The sequence below is a fragment of the Silurus meridionalis genome, chromosome 23, assembly GCF_014805685.1.
Source record: "Silurus meridionalis isolate SWU-2019-XX chromosome 23, ASM1480568v1, whole genome shotgun sequence".
Lineage (NCBI taxonomy): Eukaryota > Metazoa > Chordata > Actinopteri > Siluriformes > Siluridae > Silurus > Silurus meridionalis.
Window position 1 is genome coordinate 10,290,451 of NC_060906.1, and position 19,724 is coordinate 10,310,174.

Below are 19,724 nucleotides of genomic sequence, written 5' to 3' on the forward strand. Positions count from 1 at the left end.
AAATAGTTGCTAAAATGTGAAATTTACTTTTGTGAGATACAGTGTATATACTGTATAATGATCCAGCAATCCATAATGGCCAACTGCCTAATATTGTGTTGGTACCCTTTTGCTGCCAAAACAGTTCAGACCTGTTGAGCATTAACAGCATTAACTTCTTCAGCAATTTGATGGATTTTTGTTGGATCGGACGACACAGTCCAGCCTTCGCTCCCACATGCATCAGTGAGCCTCAGCCACCCATGACCCTGTCGAAGGTTCACCGCAGTTCCTTCCTTTCAGCACTTTTGATAGATACTGACCACTGCAGACCAGGAACATCACACAAAAGCTGCAGTTCTGGAGATGCTCTGACCCAGTCGTCTAGACGTCACAATTTGTCTCTTGTCAAACATTTGACATTTAACGCACGCTTAATGCACATTTCTCTGACCATTTTTATTAAATATATGAATATATAAATATAAAAGACACAAATTTATTCACAATGACCTTTCTTTACTCAGATATAAACAAAAGTTGAATAATTTTTAATCAATAAACATTTGTTTATTTGATGCACCAAGTCCCAAATCAAGCACCAAAATCCACCATGATGCACACATCCGGCAATTAAAACCGTTCGTGGGGAAACATAGCAAAAGTTTCCTTCAGTGTTCTGATGATCTCCGTAATTTTAAACACCATAATAACTTTCAAAAATTTGCAAGAAGATTTTGTCTTCATGCTCTATGTTGAGTTTGGTTTCACTAATAATAATCACTTTTACTATTATATATTTGTTAATATATGTACAAGATCTTTAATGCTAAAATGTTCATCTTACACTTTTACCTACTCACCACAATGCAACCATACCCTCTTACACAGAAACTGCATCTTATCACAGCCGGCATATCTGTAAAAAATAGGATAGTATAACCTGCCAAGCAGAATTGTTTCAGTGAAAATCTAGATGAAAGGGTCTCAAGAGGAATACAAGCATGAATAATGAATGAGTGAATAAAGAAAAAAAAATGTATTTGTTAAAGAATAACCATCCCTTCTGAGCAGAGTTTGGTTTATGTGTGTGTATAGGAACTAAAACAAACCTTGACCCCATGTTGCTGTGCCTGATCATAAAATGCTATTTACATTTTTATTGATAATCTGCCTACTCTACAAAATGCTTACCTATCCTCAGTTTACACAAAATAGTTGCCCTTTAAGAATATCAGGAAAATCTATAATGCTTTTGGGAAAAAATGAGCCAAAGAATTACTTTTTATTTTTATTTTATTTTACTATTTTAATCCAAGTCATATATTAGCCATATATATATATATATATATATATATATATATATATATATATATATATATATATATATATATATATATATATATATATATATATATAAAACACTGCACTGTTTTAAAGACAGACTCGCCTAAAATCATAATATGTAAATCATAATATTGCCATTACTAGTATGGGATGTTTCACATGAAAAATGTGTTTATTGGAGGCCTGTTTTGTTGAGCCTCAGTGTGACTTGCATGTGAATTAGTTTAGCCAAAAAATGCTGTCACTGAGCCAGGTATTCCATGCTGCAGGCCTTTTTTGTGTTTTCCCTCAAATCAAATTCAATTCAATATCATCAGTTTAGCTTTTAAATGTAACTTTTGTACATATATATAATCTTCACAATTCATTTTAGCATACTTACAGTGTTAAAAAGAATAGAAAATGTAAATACTTATATACAGAGATGGCAAAACTACACACATCCTTCACTTAAGTAGAAGTACAGATACTCATGTTTTAAAATACTTAGGTTAAAGTTCTGACTACACTTTTTTACTAAAGTTAAAGTAAAGAAGTTTGGGCTCTGACATGTACTTAAGTAAAAAGTAGCCATTATTACTACCTGTTTTAGTGTCACACATAATATATTAATACATATTAAAAATTATAAACTTTTGTCACCTAATGACTGTATCGAGGCAGAACAACTGCCATATAGAACACAAGGCGAGAAAAGATGATGATGATCAGGTGATAAGGAATGTTTCTGTTCTCTGTCTCATCCACGTTAACCCTATACTTCTTGTTGCCTTCTGTCGTGCTCATTGTGAACTTTATAAACTAGTCTAAGTCTGTGGTGTGTGAGAGCCAGGAAATAATACACCAGTGGAAGATTGAAAAAGCTGTGCTATGACAGGAAATAAGTTGATAGGCAGAAAATGGTGTGCACTAAAAATATTGATCATATCACGAAATAGATTAAAACTAAAGTAACGAGCCTGTTTTAAAAATGTATAAAGTAGAAAGTACAGATATTTGTGTATAAAATCTAATGAGTGAAAGTAAAAAATAAACAAAGTACTGATACCAAAAAATATACTTAATTACAGTAACAAAGTATTTGTACTTCTCCTCTGTTTATAATTCCCATCTTCCCACCAGGAAAAATGCCCCCTCAAGAATTATTACTTAGGATGTGGTCTTGAAGGTTTAAATGAGTTATAATATATTATATATAAATGTGTTTAACTGACATTAGTAAACAGCACGTCAGAATACATCAATGATGTACGACTGTTTGTCTGTACTGTATCAATCAAAAGCTTTCTTAATATGATACAAATCAGACATTCATACAAAATTGTCTTGTGGTGACAGTGAGGAAGTAAATATTACAAAGTTGAGCCTTGAAATTTATGGCTGAACGTTTTATCTTTGGGAAGAAATCACTTGATTTTGCTAAATAAATCTTTTTTATACAGAATGGTTTATATGGATTTTTCTTGCTAAACAAATGATATATTTTATTTTTGAGATGAATAGTTTGGTTTATGACTAAAGAAGTATCATAAAAGCTAGCTATAGGACTGCACTTGCCACGAACAGTTTTGCACTGTTTGCACTGAAGTCTCAGTCAGTCTACAGTTGATAACTGAACTATTTAAGGCTTTATGTTAAAACTGTAATGAAATTTCCTGTTTACACAGATGCACTCTTTGACCATATGGTACACAGTTATAGAAGTGAATTATTTATAAGAGGTAGAGTAAACCAGTAGAGGATTGGTTTCCTGTTGAGTCTGGATCCTCTCAAGGGATACATTTATAGGGATACATTAAGTGAATTAACATCGATATCCTGAAACTATAAATTTCTGAAAAATTGCTTTGTGAAAATGTCCACTGTTAAAAGCATAGCAAATAAAATTGATCTAAAGTGAATTGCATGTCTGCATCTACTGTCACATGACACGCTAAGGCTTTTTACACTGCACTTAAGCCAGAGTTATTGTCGTTCCAAACCCCACATTTGATGCATGAAGGGAATCCAAGGAAATAGTAGCTCGGTCGTAAAGATGTTGACCTTCTGCTCAGAAGATCATGAGTTCAAATCCCAGCGCTGCCAATACTGCACTGTTAAGCAAACACCTGTACCCTTATCTGCTCAAATGTACATGTGGTGAGATAAGTGTAAGTTTCTTTGGATAAGGGTGTCGGCCAAATGCTGTAAATTTTACACTTATGTAGAATCAGGCTTTGCACTGCTTTTTACCTGAGATTATGAAACCCTGCTCGGAAGCAAGGTTTTGTGGTGTCATCCTCGCACTGTAGGTCCAAAACATGTACAGTACGAAGCAATGTGGTGTCCAAATACAACCCAAATTCTAATGAATAATGTTGGGACATTTTTTTTTTATTGAATAAATTTAAAACTAAAAGACTTTCAAATCATCTGAGCCAATATTTTATTCACAATATAACATAGAGAACATAACAAATAATTAAATGGAGAAATTTGATGCCTGCTTCAGCTTTCGAAAAGTTGGTACGGGGGCATGTTTACCATGGTGTAGCATCTCCTCTTCTTTTCTAAAGCAGTTTGAAGACGTCTGGGCATTAAGAATTTCTGGAGTTTTGCTGTTGAAATTTGGTCTCATTCTTGCCTGATATAGGTTTCCAGCTGCTGAAGAGTCCGTGATCATCTTTTTTGTTTAATGATGCACCAAATGTTCTCTATAGATAAAAGATCTGGACTGCATGCAGGCCAATTCAGCACCTGGACTCTTCTATTACGAAGCAGTACTTTTGTAATAGCTGCAGCATGCAGTTTTGCATCGTCTTGCTGAAATACACAAGGATTTCCCTGAAATAGATGTCATCTGGAGGGGAGCATCTGTTGCTCTAAAACCTTTATATATCTTTCAGCATTCATTGTGCCTTCCAAAACATGAACACTTATGCACTTCCATTCCATCAGAGATGCTTGCTTTTAAACCGAACGCTGATAACACGCTGGAAGGTCTTCCACTTCTTTACCCCGGAGAACACCGCGTCCGTGATTTTCAACAAAAATGTCAAATTGGGACTCATCTGACAATAGAACACTTTTCCATTTTAAAACAGTCTATTTTAAATGAGCCTTGGCCCACAGGACACGATGGTGCTTCTAAACCATGTTCACATCTGGATTCCTTTTTGCATGATAGCGCTTTAGTTGGCATTTTTAAATGGCACGGCGAATTGTGTTTACCGACAAGTCAAGTCAAGAGGCTTTTATTGTCATTTTTACTATACACAGTGGTACACAGTACACAGTAAAAATGAAACAACGTTCCTCCGGAACCCTGGTGCTACACTAAACAACAACAGCATAGAGCTACAACACAAACATAAAGTGCATCGAGTGCCACCTGGTGCAAACAGTCTAAGATGCTGATAGGGCAAATATGCATATAACGACTTTATCTCAGGGTTTAAGAATATACAAGGTAAAATGTCACCCAGGATTCGTTGTATGCTCACTGTGTTAAAGTTGTGATCCGGTGTGAAGGGTAAAAAAAATTGGGTTTAGAATGACTTTCTCATTGATCAAATCAAATCAAATTTTAATAAGTCACATTATTTGTTATGTGATGTAGTGAAATGTTGTTTACGACCGTCCAATACTAAAGAATGTACATGTGAATAAAAATCAAATATAAAAAATAAAAATAAATAAATGTTATATATATATATATATATATATATATATATATATATATATATATATATATATATATAATGTAATGTTTAAATTATAAGTATAAAAATATACTATTCTATAAACCTAAATACAATATGCAAATATATAAAGACAGAAAGGGATGGTGTTTATGTGCTGTATTATGTGTATAAGTATTTGTGCCAGTCCAGTGTTAAAGTGTCAGAATTGCAAATGTGCAAAACATTTTTCAAATGTGATGGAAATCCATCTTGAGTTCCTCAGTAGAAAGTCTGGTCCAAGTCGTTTTGTTTGCTTTTGTCTGCTCAAAATGTTTAGAATCACAAGTTGCGACTAACATGGCAGAGTGTGGGTGGATGACGAGAAAGGGGCGGGGCTGTGTTCGTTTGGCCAATCAAACAGCAGCATGTTTTAAGCCCCGCCCTTCCGGAGTCTCCGTATATTTGACATAAACAAGCTGGTTTGATGTTTGCAGCTGTGTCCTGTACTTACTGCAAAAAGGTAAGTTCGAGTCTGGAAATCAAACTTTGTCAAGGTCTTTGCTTTACCTTGTGCAGTTTTATTAAACACTGCGGTTAAAGAATCAGGAAACCAGACGGGTTCCATGGATTCTAACAAAGAGAGCTGAGATCCAGAATTCACCCAGATCCAAACCAGTTCTTATTATTCATATATACTCTATATGTTTATACAGAAATCTATCTAAAGTGTAGTATTATAATAAAAACATCTAAACAAAAATATACAGGTGTACCTAAGTACCTTGAATAAGTTTATCGTGTGTGTGTGTGTGTGTGTGTGTGTGTGTGTGTGTGTGTACATATATATCCCATTTGGTACAGTTATCTAACAAAGAAATAATGTTACAAAATAGTCATGTAGAGATGTTTCACTTCAATGTCTTCATATAATTCCTACAATAAAACCTCAGAATTGAAAATAGATTAAAATAAAAAAAACCTAAAGAAAGACATTTGCAAGGGTTAATTCTTTGGGTTATTGATCAGAAGGTTGTTATTGTAACATGGCTGACACTGTGCTTCTGCTGACAGGTAAGGTGAATTGTACTGATTATCTCATAACTGTAGGACCTGTTGTTGGCAAGTGTAAGGATCTGAATTACTTGGGCCAGGCCTGATTGTGATTGCTAGACAACTGGCTAAGAGCATCTCCCAAAACTGCAGGTGATGTGGGGTGTTCCTAGTATGCAGTGTTAAGTGCTTATTAAGTACTTATTAAGTACAACAAGTGAACCAGCAACAGGGTCAGAGGTGGCCAAAGGGTCATTGATGTGCATAAAGGCTAGAACGACTAGAACGGATGGTCCGATCTTATAGAGCTAATGTAGGACGTATTGCTAAAAAGTAAATTCTGGCTCTGGTAGAACGGTGTCAGAACCCACTGTACATTACAGTTTACTGTGTATGAAACTAGATACCACAGACCACCTAGAATGCAATGCTGTCTCCTGTTTAGCCCCCACCTAGAATGTGCACTTGAGCATTAGAACTGGAATAGCATTAGAATTATGGCCTGATCTGATGAATCTAGTTTTATTTTCTATCATGCAGATGAGTGTGATGCCCTGGGCAATTGTCTGCTGGGAAAGCTAACATCCTGATATTAATGTGGTTGTTACATTGACAATTGTTGTAGACCAAGTTACACCTCCAAATGACTAAGAATTGCTTAATAACAGAGGCCTCTTTCAGCTGGATAATGCACCCTGCACATCCAAAAATGGTTAAAGAACGGTTTAAGTAATGTAGAAAGAGTTCAAGTTGCTCACTTGGCATTGAGTTTTCCCAGATTTTTGTTTGACATAGCATCTATGAGATGTGGTGGGCAAAAAAGCCCGAAGCCACAAATGACCCACCTCGAACTTGTAGGATCTGATGCAGACAGATGATTTCTAGTGTGTAATAACTGAATATGTTAATAATAATATATATTTTTCATTTTGTTATCAGCATGTATGGGAGCTTTCCTTCTGTGAGGATGTTTTACACATCTGTCCTTATCTTCTGTGTCTGTCTTTCTACTCCACAATGTAGTTAAATATGCTGAAAGTGCAATTTGGTCTGTGAGCGCTATGAATTTAAATACATATTCCACTTAAAATACATCCGGTTGAGCATAGTTATGTTACAGTTATAGGTACACTTGACTTAAATAAAGCAAGTATTTTTTAATGAATATCAAAGTAGGTTCATATTTATTACAAATAATTTTAGTTCCATTTCAGTACACTAAGTGTACTGTATATGTTGTAGTGTATATTTCTGTAGCATATACAAGTTTAACTGAACTTTTTTTTTGTTGAGATTACCTGACCACAGATAGAACAGTGTACTGCACTATAGAGCCAGGCTTGCATTTAATAAATAGCTGTTGTTTTTGGTCCATTTTAAGTTTTTTTGTGCTTATAATATTGGCTTAAATGAAATTTGCCTTGATCTGGTCCCTCGATGTGTCCTGTTTTTGGTTCTAAAAATAAATTTGAAAAGCCTTTTATATATTTCAATAAATATCTGTATCGATTGATAAATGGATTATATTGCAAACAACTATGCTAAATGTTTTGGCATTAATGTTCCCTCAGTGCCCTTATTGAATGACATTATTTACTTTTGAGTTTCAATGTTTTATCATAAAGCTCATCATTCCAATTGTCTGCAAGTAGAAGACGTAAAATGGCTCGGAGGGTTGCTGTGATTGGAGGCGGTAGCTCTGGACTGACCTGCATTAAGTGTTGCTTGGATGAAGGTCTGGAACCTGTGTGCTTCGAAAGCAGTGATGACATTGGAGGACTCTGGAGGTTTAAGGTATGATGAAGTGGTCTTCTTGAACTTCATTGCACACCGATGTCTTTAGTACCGCTCACATTACATTACTTCATTACACATCTTTTTTGCACATCTTTTCTGGATTGCTGCTATTGCTGTTTTGCACAACATTTGGTTTACATTTTTGCTACTGTTCACTTTATGTCTCTTTACAACAGGTTACTGGCGGAGCTATTTAGTATTTTGTGTTTTGTGTATTTGTCTTGCACTGTCTTGTGTTGTCTTTGCACTGTTTGCACTGGGTAGCACACGGTGCACTTTATGTGGCGAGGACAGTTACTAGTCCTTAGCTCTGTGTTTTCTGTTTTTCTGTGATTGTTGTTGTATGTAGCACCAGGGTTCAGGAGGAACGTCGTTTCATTTCACTGTGTACTGCGTCAGCTATATATGGTTGAAATTACAATAAAAGCTTCTTGACTTATTGACTTGACCACTTTATATAAACCATAAACCACATCATATAAAATCATATAAACCTTAAAAGTAAACATAAACCTTCCTGCATGAGATTGTACTATATTGTTTTTTTTTTTCAAGTGACTCTCACACATGTATTTATATGAGTTTTGAAATCAATTATTCTGATCCCTTTTCATTGCATTCTTCCTCTTCTAGGAGAATCCTGAGTCAGACAGGGCCAGCATCTATCATTCGGTGATCATCAACACCTCAAAGGAGATGATGTGTTTCAGCGATTTCCCCATTCCATCCCACTTTCCGAACTACATGCATAATTCTTATATTATGGACTACTTTCGCATGTATGCTGACCACTTCCAGCTCAAACGCTACGTCCGCTTGCAGGTCAGCAATTAGTGTAACTTTAATACAAGTCGTTTGCCAACCGTTTGCTAAAACATTGTGTTGAACTTGTCATGTTTTTATTGTTTAAATTTCTAACAGTGTTTTGTGTGTGTGTGTGTGTGTGTGTGTGTGTGTGTGTGTGTGTGTGTGTGTGTGTGTGTGTGTTTCAGACAAAAGTTCTTAATGTCAGGCCAAGATCAGATTTTGCTCAGTCAGGTCAGTGGGACATTGAGACAGAGGACAAGGATGGGAAGAGAGAGAAACATGTGTTTGATGCTGTGCTTGTCTGCACCGGACACCACTGTCACCCTCATCTTCCTCTGAAAGACTTCCCAGGTATAGCAATCAAAATACATTTTTTTTTTCATTTTAAACATACCTGAAGACTCTGCAGCTGTAGATAAACATCTGCATGCCCTTTGCCATAGCAGACGAGGTTACTGTTTTAACAACTGTTATATAACTGTTACAGCAGCCACATAGTTTGGACTATATTTATTTATTAACCGTGCGTAAAGCCTGGATTGTGTTTACAACATCGTCTGTGGCGTGAATTTATTTATATAAGTTTGCATGTCTGTTTTTCTGCATGAGAATAAAAGCATTTCTACCAGAAACTGCATAAAACTGGGCCAGGAATAAAAAATATAACATATCACTTCCCTATGACAATTATTTAATCTCCCCTTTGCTTTGTATGCACTCTTTTCCAAGCTTTGACTTCTTCTATGGAAAAGTCTAGTGTTATCACTAATAACTCTCCAGCCTGGAAATTGGAGTTATTTTCCTGACCTAATATTCTGATTCATTTAATTAATATGGTAAACACTGACAGTATGAGGCATATAGTCCTGCTTCTTACAACCGTAGCTGAGGAAAGAGGATATATACAGTAATTCACAGCATGATCCTGGAAAGTAGCATGACTAAGCTAAATATGTGGTTACAAAGTCCAAGTGCAAATGTTTGTAGAAGCCAACAATATTTAACAGGTCTAGTTACCTCCTATATGGAATGAGCGCCGATTTATTTGTGTAATGAAAACTCGTTTGTAGGTGTAAGCCAGGGAGATGGCTAGTTATCGTCTTAGCATTTAGTCTCACCTAAAGAAATACACTCTCCAGATTTATTTACTGGATTGATTGCTTTTGTTCCAGGTATCACCAAGACTTTAGTCATTGTACTAATTATTCACACCAATTCCTTCTATTCAAACTGTTCAGCACAGCCTCAAAATACTGCATAACACCAATGCGCCAAAATACTGCATAACACCAATGTGCCTTTCTCAGCAAAGCAACATCTGAAATTTTATTCGAATCTCTATTACAGTTTTTTCCTTATCTACAATAATGTTTACCATCCATGCCACTGTCAATGATAAGGACATTTTCTGTTCTAACTCCTGTTGAAGCCCAGCCTTACCTCTACCTTAGCATTAGCCATTGCATAGACACTTATAACTAAGTGTCACTCAATACAGTTTAATGTCATCTGTACAGCAGAACACGTCAGGAACATACTTGTCCTATACTAACAGTAGATTAAAGAGTGTCCAAAGACCTACCACATCCTGAAGTACTCAAATTAGCACTTTTATTAAAACACAATGGCTTTTCTTGCTATATGATCTCCCAACAGAACTTCTAATGGAAAGTATGCTTAAGGGAGTGGTAGCTCAGTGGGTAATGTGTTGTAAAGCCGCCTTTTTACCCTCTCTGCTCCAGGGGGGCCGTATCATGGCTAATCCTGCTTTTTGACCCCAGAAGTTCACTCTGCTGTAATGTATATTTGACAAATAAAGGCTATTCTATTCTTCAATTCTAGTCTGTGACATGAAGTACTAGTATCCAAATGCATTTATTGATGTCAAAGCCATTTTGGATATTGTTCTGAATACGGACATCTACCCAAGGACTGACTTCATCCACCGGTGCATTAGTAAAGAATTCCCTATTAAACTGTAACCTGTACATCCCCCATCAGCACCAATTTTTAGAGCATGGATTTGTCAAGTTAAATTGTCTATGATTTGTTCAGGTGGTGCTTGTCCAGGGGGAAAAAAAGCTCACAGATTAAACGTGGTCACGATCAGGCACTCAAGCTGATGATACATGAACTCACAGCTGTTGTGGATACTGACAGATTGTACCACATCCCAGTAATGATGAGTTAAATGGTATTTTGTACAGGTATTTCCAATTCTGCTCCTATTCATGCCACAAGATGCAAATTGGAGCAGTGCGTTTATTTTGAGTGTGTGTGTGTGTGTGTGTGTGTGTGTGTGTGTGTGTGTGTGTGTGTGTGTGTGTGTTTGTATGTGTATATGAGCAGAGCACACACTTTGTCGACACTTTTTTACCTTGTGTCCATATTATTTTTCATCCTTTTTTCCGGATATTAATTGCCATTATGATGCACATGCAGTTATGCAGATCTCTTATCTTCACTTATATAGACACTTATATAGACTTTATTATTAATTAAATTAATACAGTATGACTTGAGTAACACAGTATAACTTGAGTAACTTATGTAAGCGTGTTCAGCCACCCATGATGCTGATGTAGGTGTAGGATACAGTTACTAAACTAATGTCATCAAGTATTTCTTAACATGGAATATCATGTGTTAAATAATAAACATCTTTATAGATATCTTTATGTCACTTCAGGGATAGACACATTCAAGGGGAAGTACTTCCACAGTCGTGACTACAAGACTCCAGACGAATGGCGGAGCAAGAGAGTGGTCGTGATCGGAATCGGTAATTCCGGAGGCGACATTGCTGTGGAGCTCAGCAGGGTGACCAAACAGGTAGGTGCAAAGCATGTGTCCTCCAAAAAATTTCATTCTGAGAAAAAGGGGCAACTGGATGAGGAGGTAGAGTGAAAGATGGACATCTACAAACACTGGCTAAAGCATTAAAAGAGTTTGTGTTTGACTATTTTGGAGTAGTTGACAATTTCACATGAGTCATGATAGTGATAGTGAGAGCTAATGACATTCACATCTAACACTAATTTGCTGTGTGCAATACCACCATGACTAAAGCTTAAAAAAAAAAAAGGTTTCAACAATTGATGGAGAAAAAATCAACAAAGTCAGAGCATTTGTATTTGTATCGGTGTAACCGATGTACACTTGTTCATATTTAAAATCTAAGTTCCCTCACGAACATTTTAAGTGGCGGACGGCAAGTTTGTTTAGTCTCCGCTTCGGACTTTGAGCGCAGTGTCACTGTGGCTACTGAATTTCTACTGCATGTGTAAGCAATGCGCATGTCAATTTCCCTGTGAGAAATCGATGACTTGTAATGTAAAACACACACACACACACACACACACACACACACACACACACACACACACACACACACACACACACACCCACACACTTACAAATGTAAAGTATTTAATATAAATTGAATAATAAATATTAATTATTTATTTCATCTTATTTAAATAATTGAATAGATGCCTATTTAATCGATTACTCAACTGAATCAATATAATAAAAAAAAAGTGTTTTGGAATAATTACATTTATTTTATTTTTATATATTCAAATTTTTATTTAAACCAAGAAGGTATTTTATTAAAAAAAAAAATGATGTTCACGAATGTTATTAATAATAATAAATGACGTTAATAAAAACAGCTATTTTCTTCCCCCTAACTACCTGTAGGTATAGGTTTTTATATTTCAGTGGGCATTGTTCTGAATAACTGCGGTCTGCCCTTTTAGGTTTTCCTGAGCACTAGGAGAGGCTCTTGGATCCTGAATCGTGTAGGAAACAATGGTATTCCAGGTGATATGGTGTTTAACAGGGCATTTCGAATGGCCCAGTCTGTTCTGCCCTTTGGGTTCTTATGCAACCTGGGAGAAAAGAAGCTCAATAACAGGTTTAACCATGCATTGTATGGACTGAGGCCAAAACACAGGTACAGTCACAATCAATTAGAACTCTTACATTTTAATCGCCTTAAACAGTTCATAATGTGGAATTGTCGCCTGGTTGCAGTGCAGTGTGCACATTAAATCTCATTAGAGATGGCTAAGGTTAAACTGAAATTAGACACCTATGTTACACAGACTTTATATATGCTGTTTGGTTGAACCCAGTTAGTTGTCCATTAGCAAGACATTTCCTTATTACATTCTTACAGATTGTTAAGCCAGCACCCTATGCTCAATGATGAACTGCCAAATCGGCTCATTTCTGGCACCATCAAGGTGAAACCGAACGTGTGCGAATTCCGCGGCTCCAGTGTCATCTTTGAGGATGGCACTATCGAAGACGAGATCGATTTGGTGGTGTTTGCCACAGGCTACACATTCTCTTACCCTTTCCTGCAAAGCCACGTGATCTCTGTCACAGAGAACAAGACGCGCCTGTATAAATACGTGTTTCCTCCAGGACTGGAGAAACCTACACTGGCTATCATTGGTCTCGTCCAACCTCTGGGAGCCATCATGCCCATCTCGGAGATGCAGGCTCGCTGGGCCACACGTGTCTTCAAAGGTGAATGAATTTAAAGGTTCAAAGTAGCATGTTTGCACATTTCCCAGGCATTAACTTTCAGGTCAGTCACTTTTTTCTAACAGGGGGCTGTTAGTTTTTTTTCTCAAAAACTCTGACATTGTTTTATGTTGTATAGGGGTTACTAAGCTTCCTTCAAAGAGCAGCATGCTGAAAGACATAAAAAAAAAGGAGGACTCCATGGCTAAGCGGTAAACATACACCAACACAAACTCATTGTCTGTTTAAGAAATGTAAAAAATTGTTTACTGAGTATAACTCATCCAAGCTATCCTTATCCAGATACGTAAGCTCGCAGAGACATACCATCCAGGTAGATTACCTTCCTTACATGGATGAGCTGGCTACGCAAGTGGGTGTGGGTCCCAAACTCCTACGGCTGTTCCTGACTGATCCTGGTTTGGGATGGAGGGTTCTGTTTGGCCCCAGCACCCCGTACCAGTTTCGGCTGCATGGGCCGGGTCAGTGGGCTGGGGCTCGCCAGGCCATTTTTACCCAGTGGGATCGTGTAGCGCAGCCATTTCAAACACGCAGTGTCCCAGAGCAGGAATCCCATCACTCCTATCTCCCTTTCCTCATGTCTGTGTCTGCCGCTGCACTACTCTCCACTGTTTACTTCACTAATGCAAACCTGTCTAGATTTCTTCCAGACATGTCGTCCTTCCTGGAGAGGATAAAATCTCATCTGCCTCTGCCTATGTTAAAGCAGTGATTTATTCCTCATACATTGAGAATGTGGTCTAAGACACATTTTATGACGAAAAAAGCTAAGCAGGCTAAACCTTTAAAGCCTTAATTTTAGCATCACAAAATACTTGCAAACAACCTAACAATTCTCATTATTAATATATAAATACACACTAAGACTAGTGCTATTTATAGTAAATAAAAGACTTAAGAAACACACAGAGTAATGGTGCTTCGTATGCCTCATATACAGGAGCTAATTAGCTGCTGTTGCTAATAACAGAACCGAGATGATTTGTCTTTGACTTTTATTCAAATAATCCTGCTACTTATTTTGTACTAAATCTTAACGTTTCACATTGTTATGCTTTTTATATACTTACCACTTTTTAAAAGAATCATTTCAAATATATCGATGGGAGGTACGGTTTATTTCTTTGCTTCTTTTTCTTTTTTTTTTTTTTCTTTTTTTTTTTTTTTTTACATCGTAACAGATGACACATTGTTTATGTTATATCAACAAGTGCTTTGGATTATGATGCTTTATTTTGTATTTTCTTTTTACTATTTGCTATATCAATTTTCTTGGCCTTATTAGGGTTTTCTTTTGATATTCTGACTGTCTTAATTGCCTGAATTCTGATGAATTTACATGCATTGCATTACATGCAAATTTCAGTTTGAGTCCTGGAAAATTTCATTTAATGCTCATTAAATCTAGTGGTAATTTTTCCCTGTAATTTTTTTTATTGCACTTCCACACCTACATCATTTGCTTAGGCTTGTTTAAACCATTATCAGATTATAAAAATATATATATATATATATATATAATTTATCTAAATAAATTGTTAGGCATACAGTGAGGGTTGTGCTGGTTCTCAAAAAAAATTCACAAACAGGATAAAAAGGCAGAACATATTAACTTACACTAGATATTATGTCCCACTACTGCCAATCGCTCAGAACACACACACAAAAAAAAAATATCAGTACTTAAGTCTAGTTTCCATATTTGTATTTTTTATGATTTGATACTATTGACTATTAAAATAACAGTGAAAGTCACTTAAAAAATACATACTAATCAAAGATTTACATTATACTTTAAAGTCGATGCCATTTTATGCAAAAACGATCAATTATGCTGAAGGAGAACAAGCATCCTTTTGGTGCAAAACTTTCTATAATAAGCAGATGCTAAGTTAATGAAACCACAAATAATCATTCCTGAACATACACTTTTAGATTAAAGGTAAGAGAGATGACAAAAGAGTCGGTAGATGACGTAGATAGACACAGCTGGATTTACAGCAGTGCAATTTTTTATAGAGTGCAGTTAAGCGATGAACTGTGCTGCAACACCCCATGCAAAACATGGAACAGAAGACATTTATATTTATACTTACACTTACATCTAAATTATACAACTGAACAGGAGTGAGACCTTTTGTTCAGAAGTCCACTGATCTACGGCTTTTTAACAAAACAAAGACAAAATAGAATGAACCTTTTGCAGGAATTTCAGTGGTGGAAGAAACACTTCCAACGAAAACTGATTCCATACCCACTATGACATATGGAGATTGAACATCATGATATCTATTGGCGAACAGTACACTGGTACAAATCCCACATATTTAAGGAGAATCTAAGGATTCAGACATTCTAGACAAGCTCACAGGAGCTTACCAGCTGTGGCTTCCATAGGTCTGTTCAATTTCTGAGTCAGTAAATGGTTCCAAATCTGAGTTTACAATTATTCCCCAGCTGTTATAATAACCTGGAAGGTTTTGAAATGTGCTTGTGAAGATTTGTGCTCATTCAGCCATTAGTAAAGTCCAGCACTTATGTATAGTAAGGAGGCCAATTTATCCCAAAGGTGTTTGATTTTGTTGAGGTCAGAACTCTATAGTAGGCCACTCAAGATCTTTCACTCCAACCCATGGGAACCATTTCTTCTTCTTTGCTTTGTGCACATGGGCATTGTCATGCTGGAACAGGTTGTGAAGGGAAAATGTAACGTTACCCCATCCAAAGACGTCCTTTAAATTTGTGTGCCCCCAACTTTGTGGTAACAATTTGGAAAGGAACCACATATGCCCAATACCCAATACTTTTGTCCATTTGTGCACATTTAATACAAATGTAAAGAGTTTTTAAGGTAATATTCAAAACAGAACAGTTTTGTGATTCATGCAGCACCTTCTGTTTAATGTAATATAATCCCTGGAAATGTTTGTTGGTGTGTTTGTTTGTCTTTGAATAAACTCATGCTGCTTTCTTCTCACAGCCATTTAGAACCATAATAAATATGTTTTTGTGCAAAAACATAAAATTTTGTAATAGGGTCAAATATGGTTCAAAACGTGTATATTTGTATAAATTGGCTTTCTTGATATTACATGATAAAGTACCAAGGTTATACTATTTATCAGTGATATTTGATTCTTCATGTGTTTGTGAACTAAAGAACTATCATTTGACAATCAGTTTTGCTCAAACGAAACAGAATTGATCTCTCTTAGGCTGGAACTTACAATCAATGAAATCCTCACAATTCATTACACAGAGTTTCAATACGTTGTATACTGGCTCCATCTGCTGGTCAAAAATATTTTTAAGAAACCAAAATGGATATACATCTTATATACATATTTTAATTTAAAGATACTCTGTAATACAGAATCTATACAGAATAACTAACAGAGAAGAACTCTAAATCCTCTGCCTCAACTTAGCATGTCAGTTGCCTGAGTGTGAACTGCCAGGTCTTTATTAATGTAATTTGGGAACTATGCTCTAACATAGCTGTTGTCACACCTAAAGGATAATTTCAACCAAATGCATACATAACATACATTCATACGTAAAAAGTACAGTTTCAACATCTTACTTTAACTGGTTTACATTTAAAGGTTTTCGTTCAGTCTTGTTTCCTCTTTATACAACATTTTTGGGGTCAGTGATATCTCATAGCTTTTGTTACAGTCACTATGCTGATGACACTTATCAACCTCTCAAGTGTCTGACACCATACTGGGCTGACATATGATAATCAACCTTGACAGAACCGACCCCTCTTCAACATAACCTTCCAATCATTAGTGATACCCTCATAGTGCATCTGAGACACAGTTTCATTGAGAATCAATGTGTGATTTTAATACAGATCTTAATTCATCTGATTAACCACCAGATCCTGCAAGTCTTCATCTTCACAACCTTTCTTTACTACAAAATCTGCTCAAGTGATTATAACAAGTAGTGGCTATCTCTAGATTTGGCTTGCTTGGTAAATAGTCTACAACTGCAATTCCAAAAGAGATGAGACGCTGTGTGAAATGAAATTAAAAACAGAATGCAATGATTTGCAGGTTCAGTCTGTGTTTCAGTTCATCCCAGGATGTTTTGCCAACCCTGGAAACTACGTCCTCATTAAGCTTGATTTGTGCACATGGCCATTGTTGTGCTGCAATAAGTGGAACAGGGAAATTGTGATGCTATAGTGTGCAAAGAGATCCTTTTATAGATACAGTTTGGGAAATAATCATTAACGTGTGGTGATCTAGCTTGCATTTACTTTTGGCCGTTAAGCACGAGGGGTGTACTAAATTTCTGAGTTTTTAACAATGGTCACAAAACAGCTGTATAGAGATAATGTTACAACATTTTAATTAGTGCTTATAAGTTTATACCTAATAAGCGAGTGACTGTGACAAAAATCATTCTTGAGGTGGTATGAGAAAAAAAACTTGAGAGGAACCAGACTTCAAAAGGAACCCAATCTTATCTGGGTGCCACCGAATATCCATTTATTATAGTTCCATCATTGTTGAAGCATGGTGGATAATTATGACACAAAAGTTCACTCGGGTACTGCGACATGAGCATATTGGCTATTAAGAGCTTAAAAGTCATTTGTAATCAATGCAAGATTTCATTGAGAGCCTATGCAGATTGTATAAGATGATGTTGATTATTATTTGAGGTTACAACAAAATGCCTGCACCTTATAATCGAAGTAGGTGTGGCGGATCATAACGGCACAAAAGTTTGCTCAGGTTTAGTGGCACGAGAACGTTGTGTGCTCAGTAGTCATTTGTAATCAATGTGAGCTTTCATTGGGAACCAATGTAGATTTTTTTTTATTGAGGTACCAAGAAATTGCCTGCACCCTTTGATTGAAGTAGGTACAGCAGCTCATAATGTATTATTAATTTATAAAAAAAAAAATCACATACATAAGTATTCACAGCCTTCGCTATGACACTCAAAATTGAGTTCAGGTGGATTCTTCTTTTTCATTGATCATCCTTGAGATATTTCTACAACGTGATACTTCTTCTTTTTCTTCTTTCAGCTTCTCCCATTAGGGGTCACCACAGCGGATCATCCGTCTCCATACCCCCTTGTCCTCTACATCTGCTTCTTTCAAACCAACTAACTGCATGTCTTTTCTCACCACATCCATAAACCTCCTCCTTGGTCTTCCTCTTTTCCTCCTTCCTGGTGGCTCCATCCTCAGCATTCTCCTACCGATATACCCCATGTCCCTCCTCTGCACATGTCCAAACCATCTCAATCTCGCCTCCCTCACCTTGTCTCCAAAATGTCTTACATGGGCTGTCCCTCTAATAAAAATTTTTCTAATCCTGTCCATCCTCATCACTCCCAACGAAAACCTCAGCATCTTCAGCTCTGCTACCTCCAGCTCCGCCTCCTGTCTTTTACTCATGCCACTGTCTCTAAACCATACAACATCACAGGTCTCACCACAGTCCTATAAACTTTCCCTTTCACTCTTGCAGATACTCTTCTATCACAAATCACTCCTGTCATTCTTCTCCACCCACTCCACCCTGCCTGCACTTTCTTCTTTACTTCTCCAACACACTCTCCATTACTTTGCACTGTTGACCCCAGGTACCTGAACTCCTCCACCTTCTCCACCTCTTCTCCCTGCAACCACACCACTCCACTGCCCTCTCTTATTCACACACATGTACTCTGTTTTATTCCTACTGACTTTTATTCCCCTTTTCTCCTGCAGGTACCTCCACCTCTCCAGGCTCTTCTCAACCTGCTCCCTACTCTCACCACAAATCACTATATCATCTGCAAACATCATAGTGCATGGAGACTCCTGTCTGACCTTGTACGTCAACCCGTCCATCACCTTTGCAAACAGGAAAGGGCTCAGAGCCGATCCTTGATGCAGTCCAACCTCCACTTCACTGCTGTCCCACTGTCCTCATACAAGTCCTGCACCACCCTCACATACTTCTCTGAGACACCTGACTTCTTCATACAATACCACAGCTCCTCTCTCTGCACCCTGTCGTATGCTTTCTCTAAATCCACAAACACACAATGCAACTCCTTCTGACCTACTCTATACTTCTCCATCAACATTTTCAAAGCAAATAATCCGTCTGTGGTGCTCTTCCTCAGCATAAAAACCATACTGTTGCTCACAGATGGTCACCTCTTCTTTCAGCCTGGCTTTCACTACTCTTTGCCATAACTTCATGGTGTGACTTATCAACTTAATTCCCCTGTAGTTACTGCAGGTGTCTATTGTAGGTATATACTGTAGGTATCTCCCTTATTCTTAAAGATCAGTACCAGCACACTTCATCTGCATTCCTCAGGCATCATCTCACCTTCCAAGATCTTGTTCAACAACCTGGTTAAAAACTCCACTGCCATCTCTCCTAAATATCTCCATGCTTCTGCCGCGTCTTTTTGTAGTTCTGCCTACTTTTCTCATCACTCTGTCGATCCCAATTCTGTTTTGCCAACCTCTTTCTCCTTATGCTTTCCTGCACTTCCTCA

General features: G+C 36.9%; 1 protein-coding gene across 3 annotated transcripts; it reads left to right on the forward strand.

Annotated features, from left to right (window-relative positions):
• The first annotated feature begins 5,432 nt into the window (after positions 1 to 5,432).
• Positions 5,433 to 14,618, forward strand: LOC124377270 (flavin-containing monooxygenase 5-like). 3 transcript variants are annotated; one of them, XM_046836679.1, is made up of 9 exons: positions 5,433 to 5,508; positions 7,688 to 7,832; positions 8,469 to 8,657; positions 8,828 to 8,993; positions 11,332 to 11,474; positions 12,404 to 12,600; positions 12,826 to 13,181; positions 13,318 to 13,390; positions 13,482 to 14,618. In XM_046836679.1, the coding sequence occupies exons 2-9, from the start codon at positions 7,701 to 7,703 to the stop codon at positions 13,909 to 13,911; spliced, it is 1,686 nt and encodes a 561-aa protein (XP_046692635.1). In that variant the 5' UTR covers positions 5,433 to 5,508; positions 7,688 to 7,700; the 3' UTR covers positions 13,912 to 14,618. The 3 variants fall into 3 exon arrangements, with proteins under 3 accessions (XP_046692635.1, XP_046692633.1, XP_046692636.1); XM_046836677.1 differs by having other exon boundaries at positions 7,691 to 7,832; XM_046836680.1 differs by having other exon boundaries at positions 5,449 to 5,508; positions 7,664 to 7,832.
• Positions 14,619 to 19,724: the final 5,106 nt, after the last annotated feature.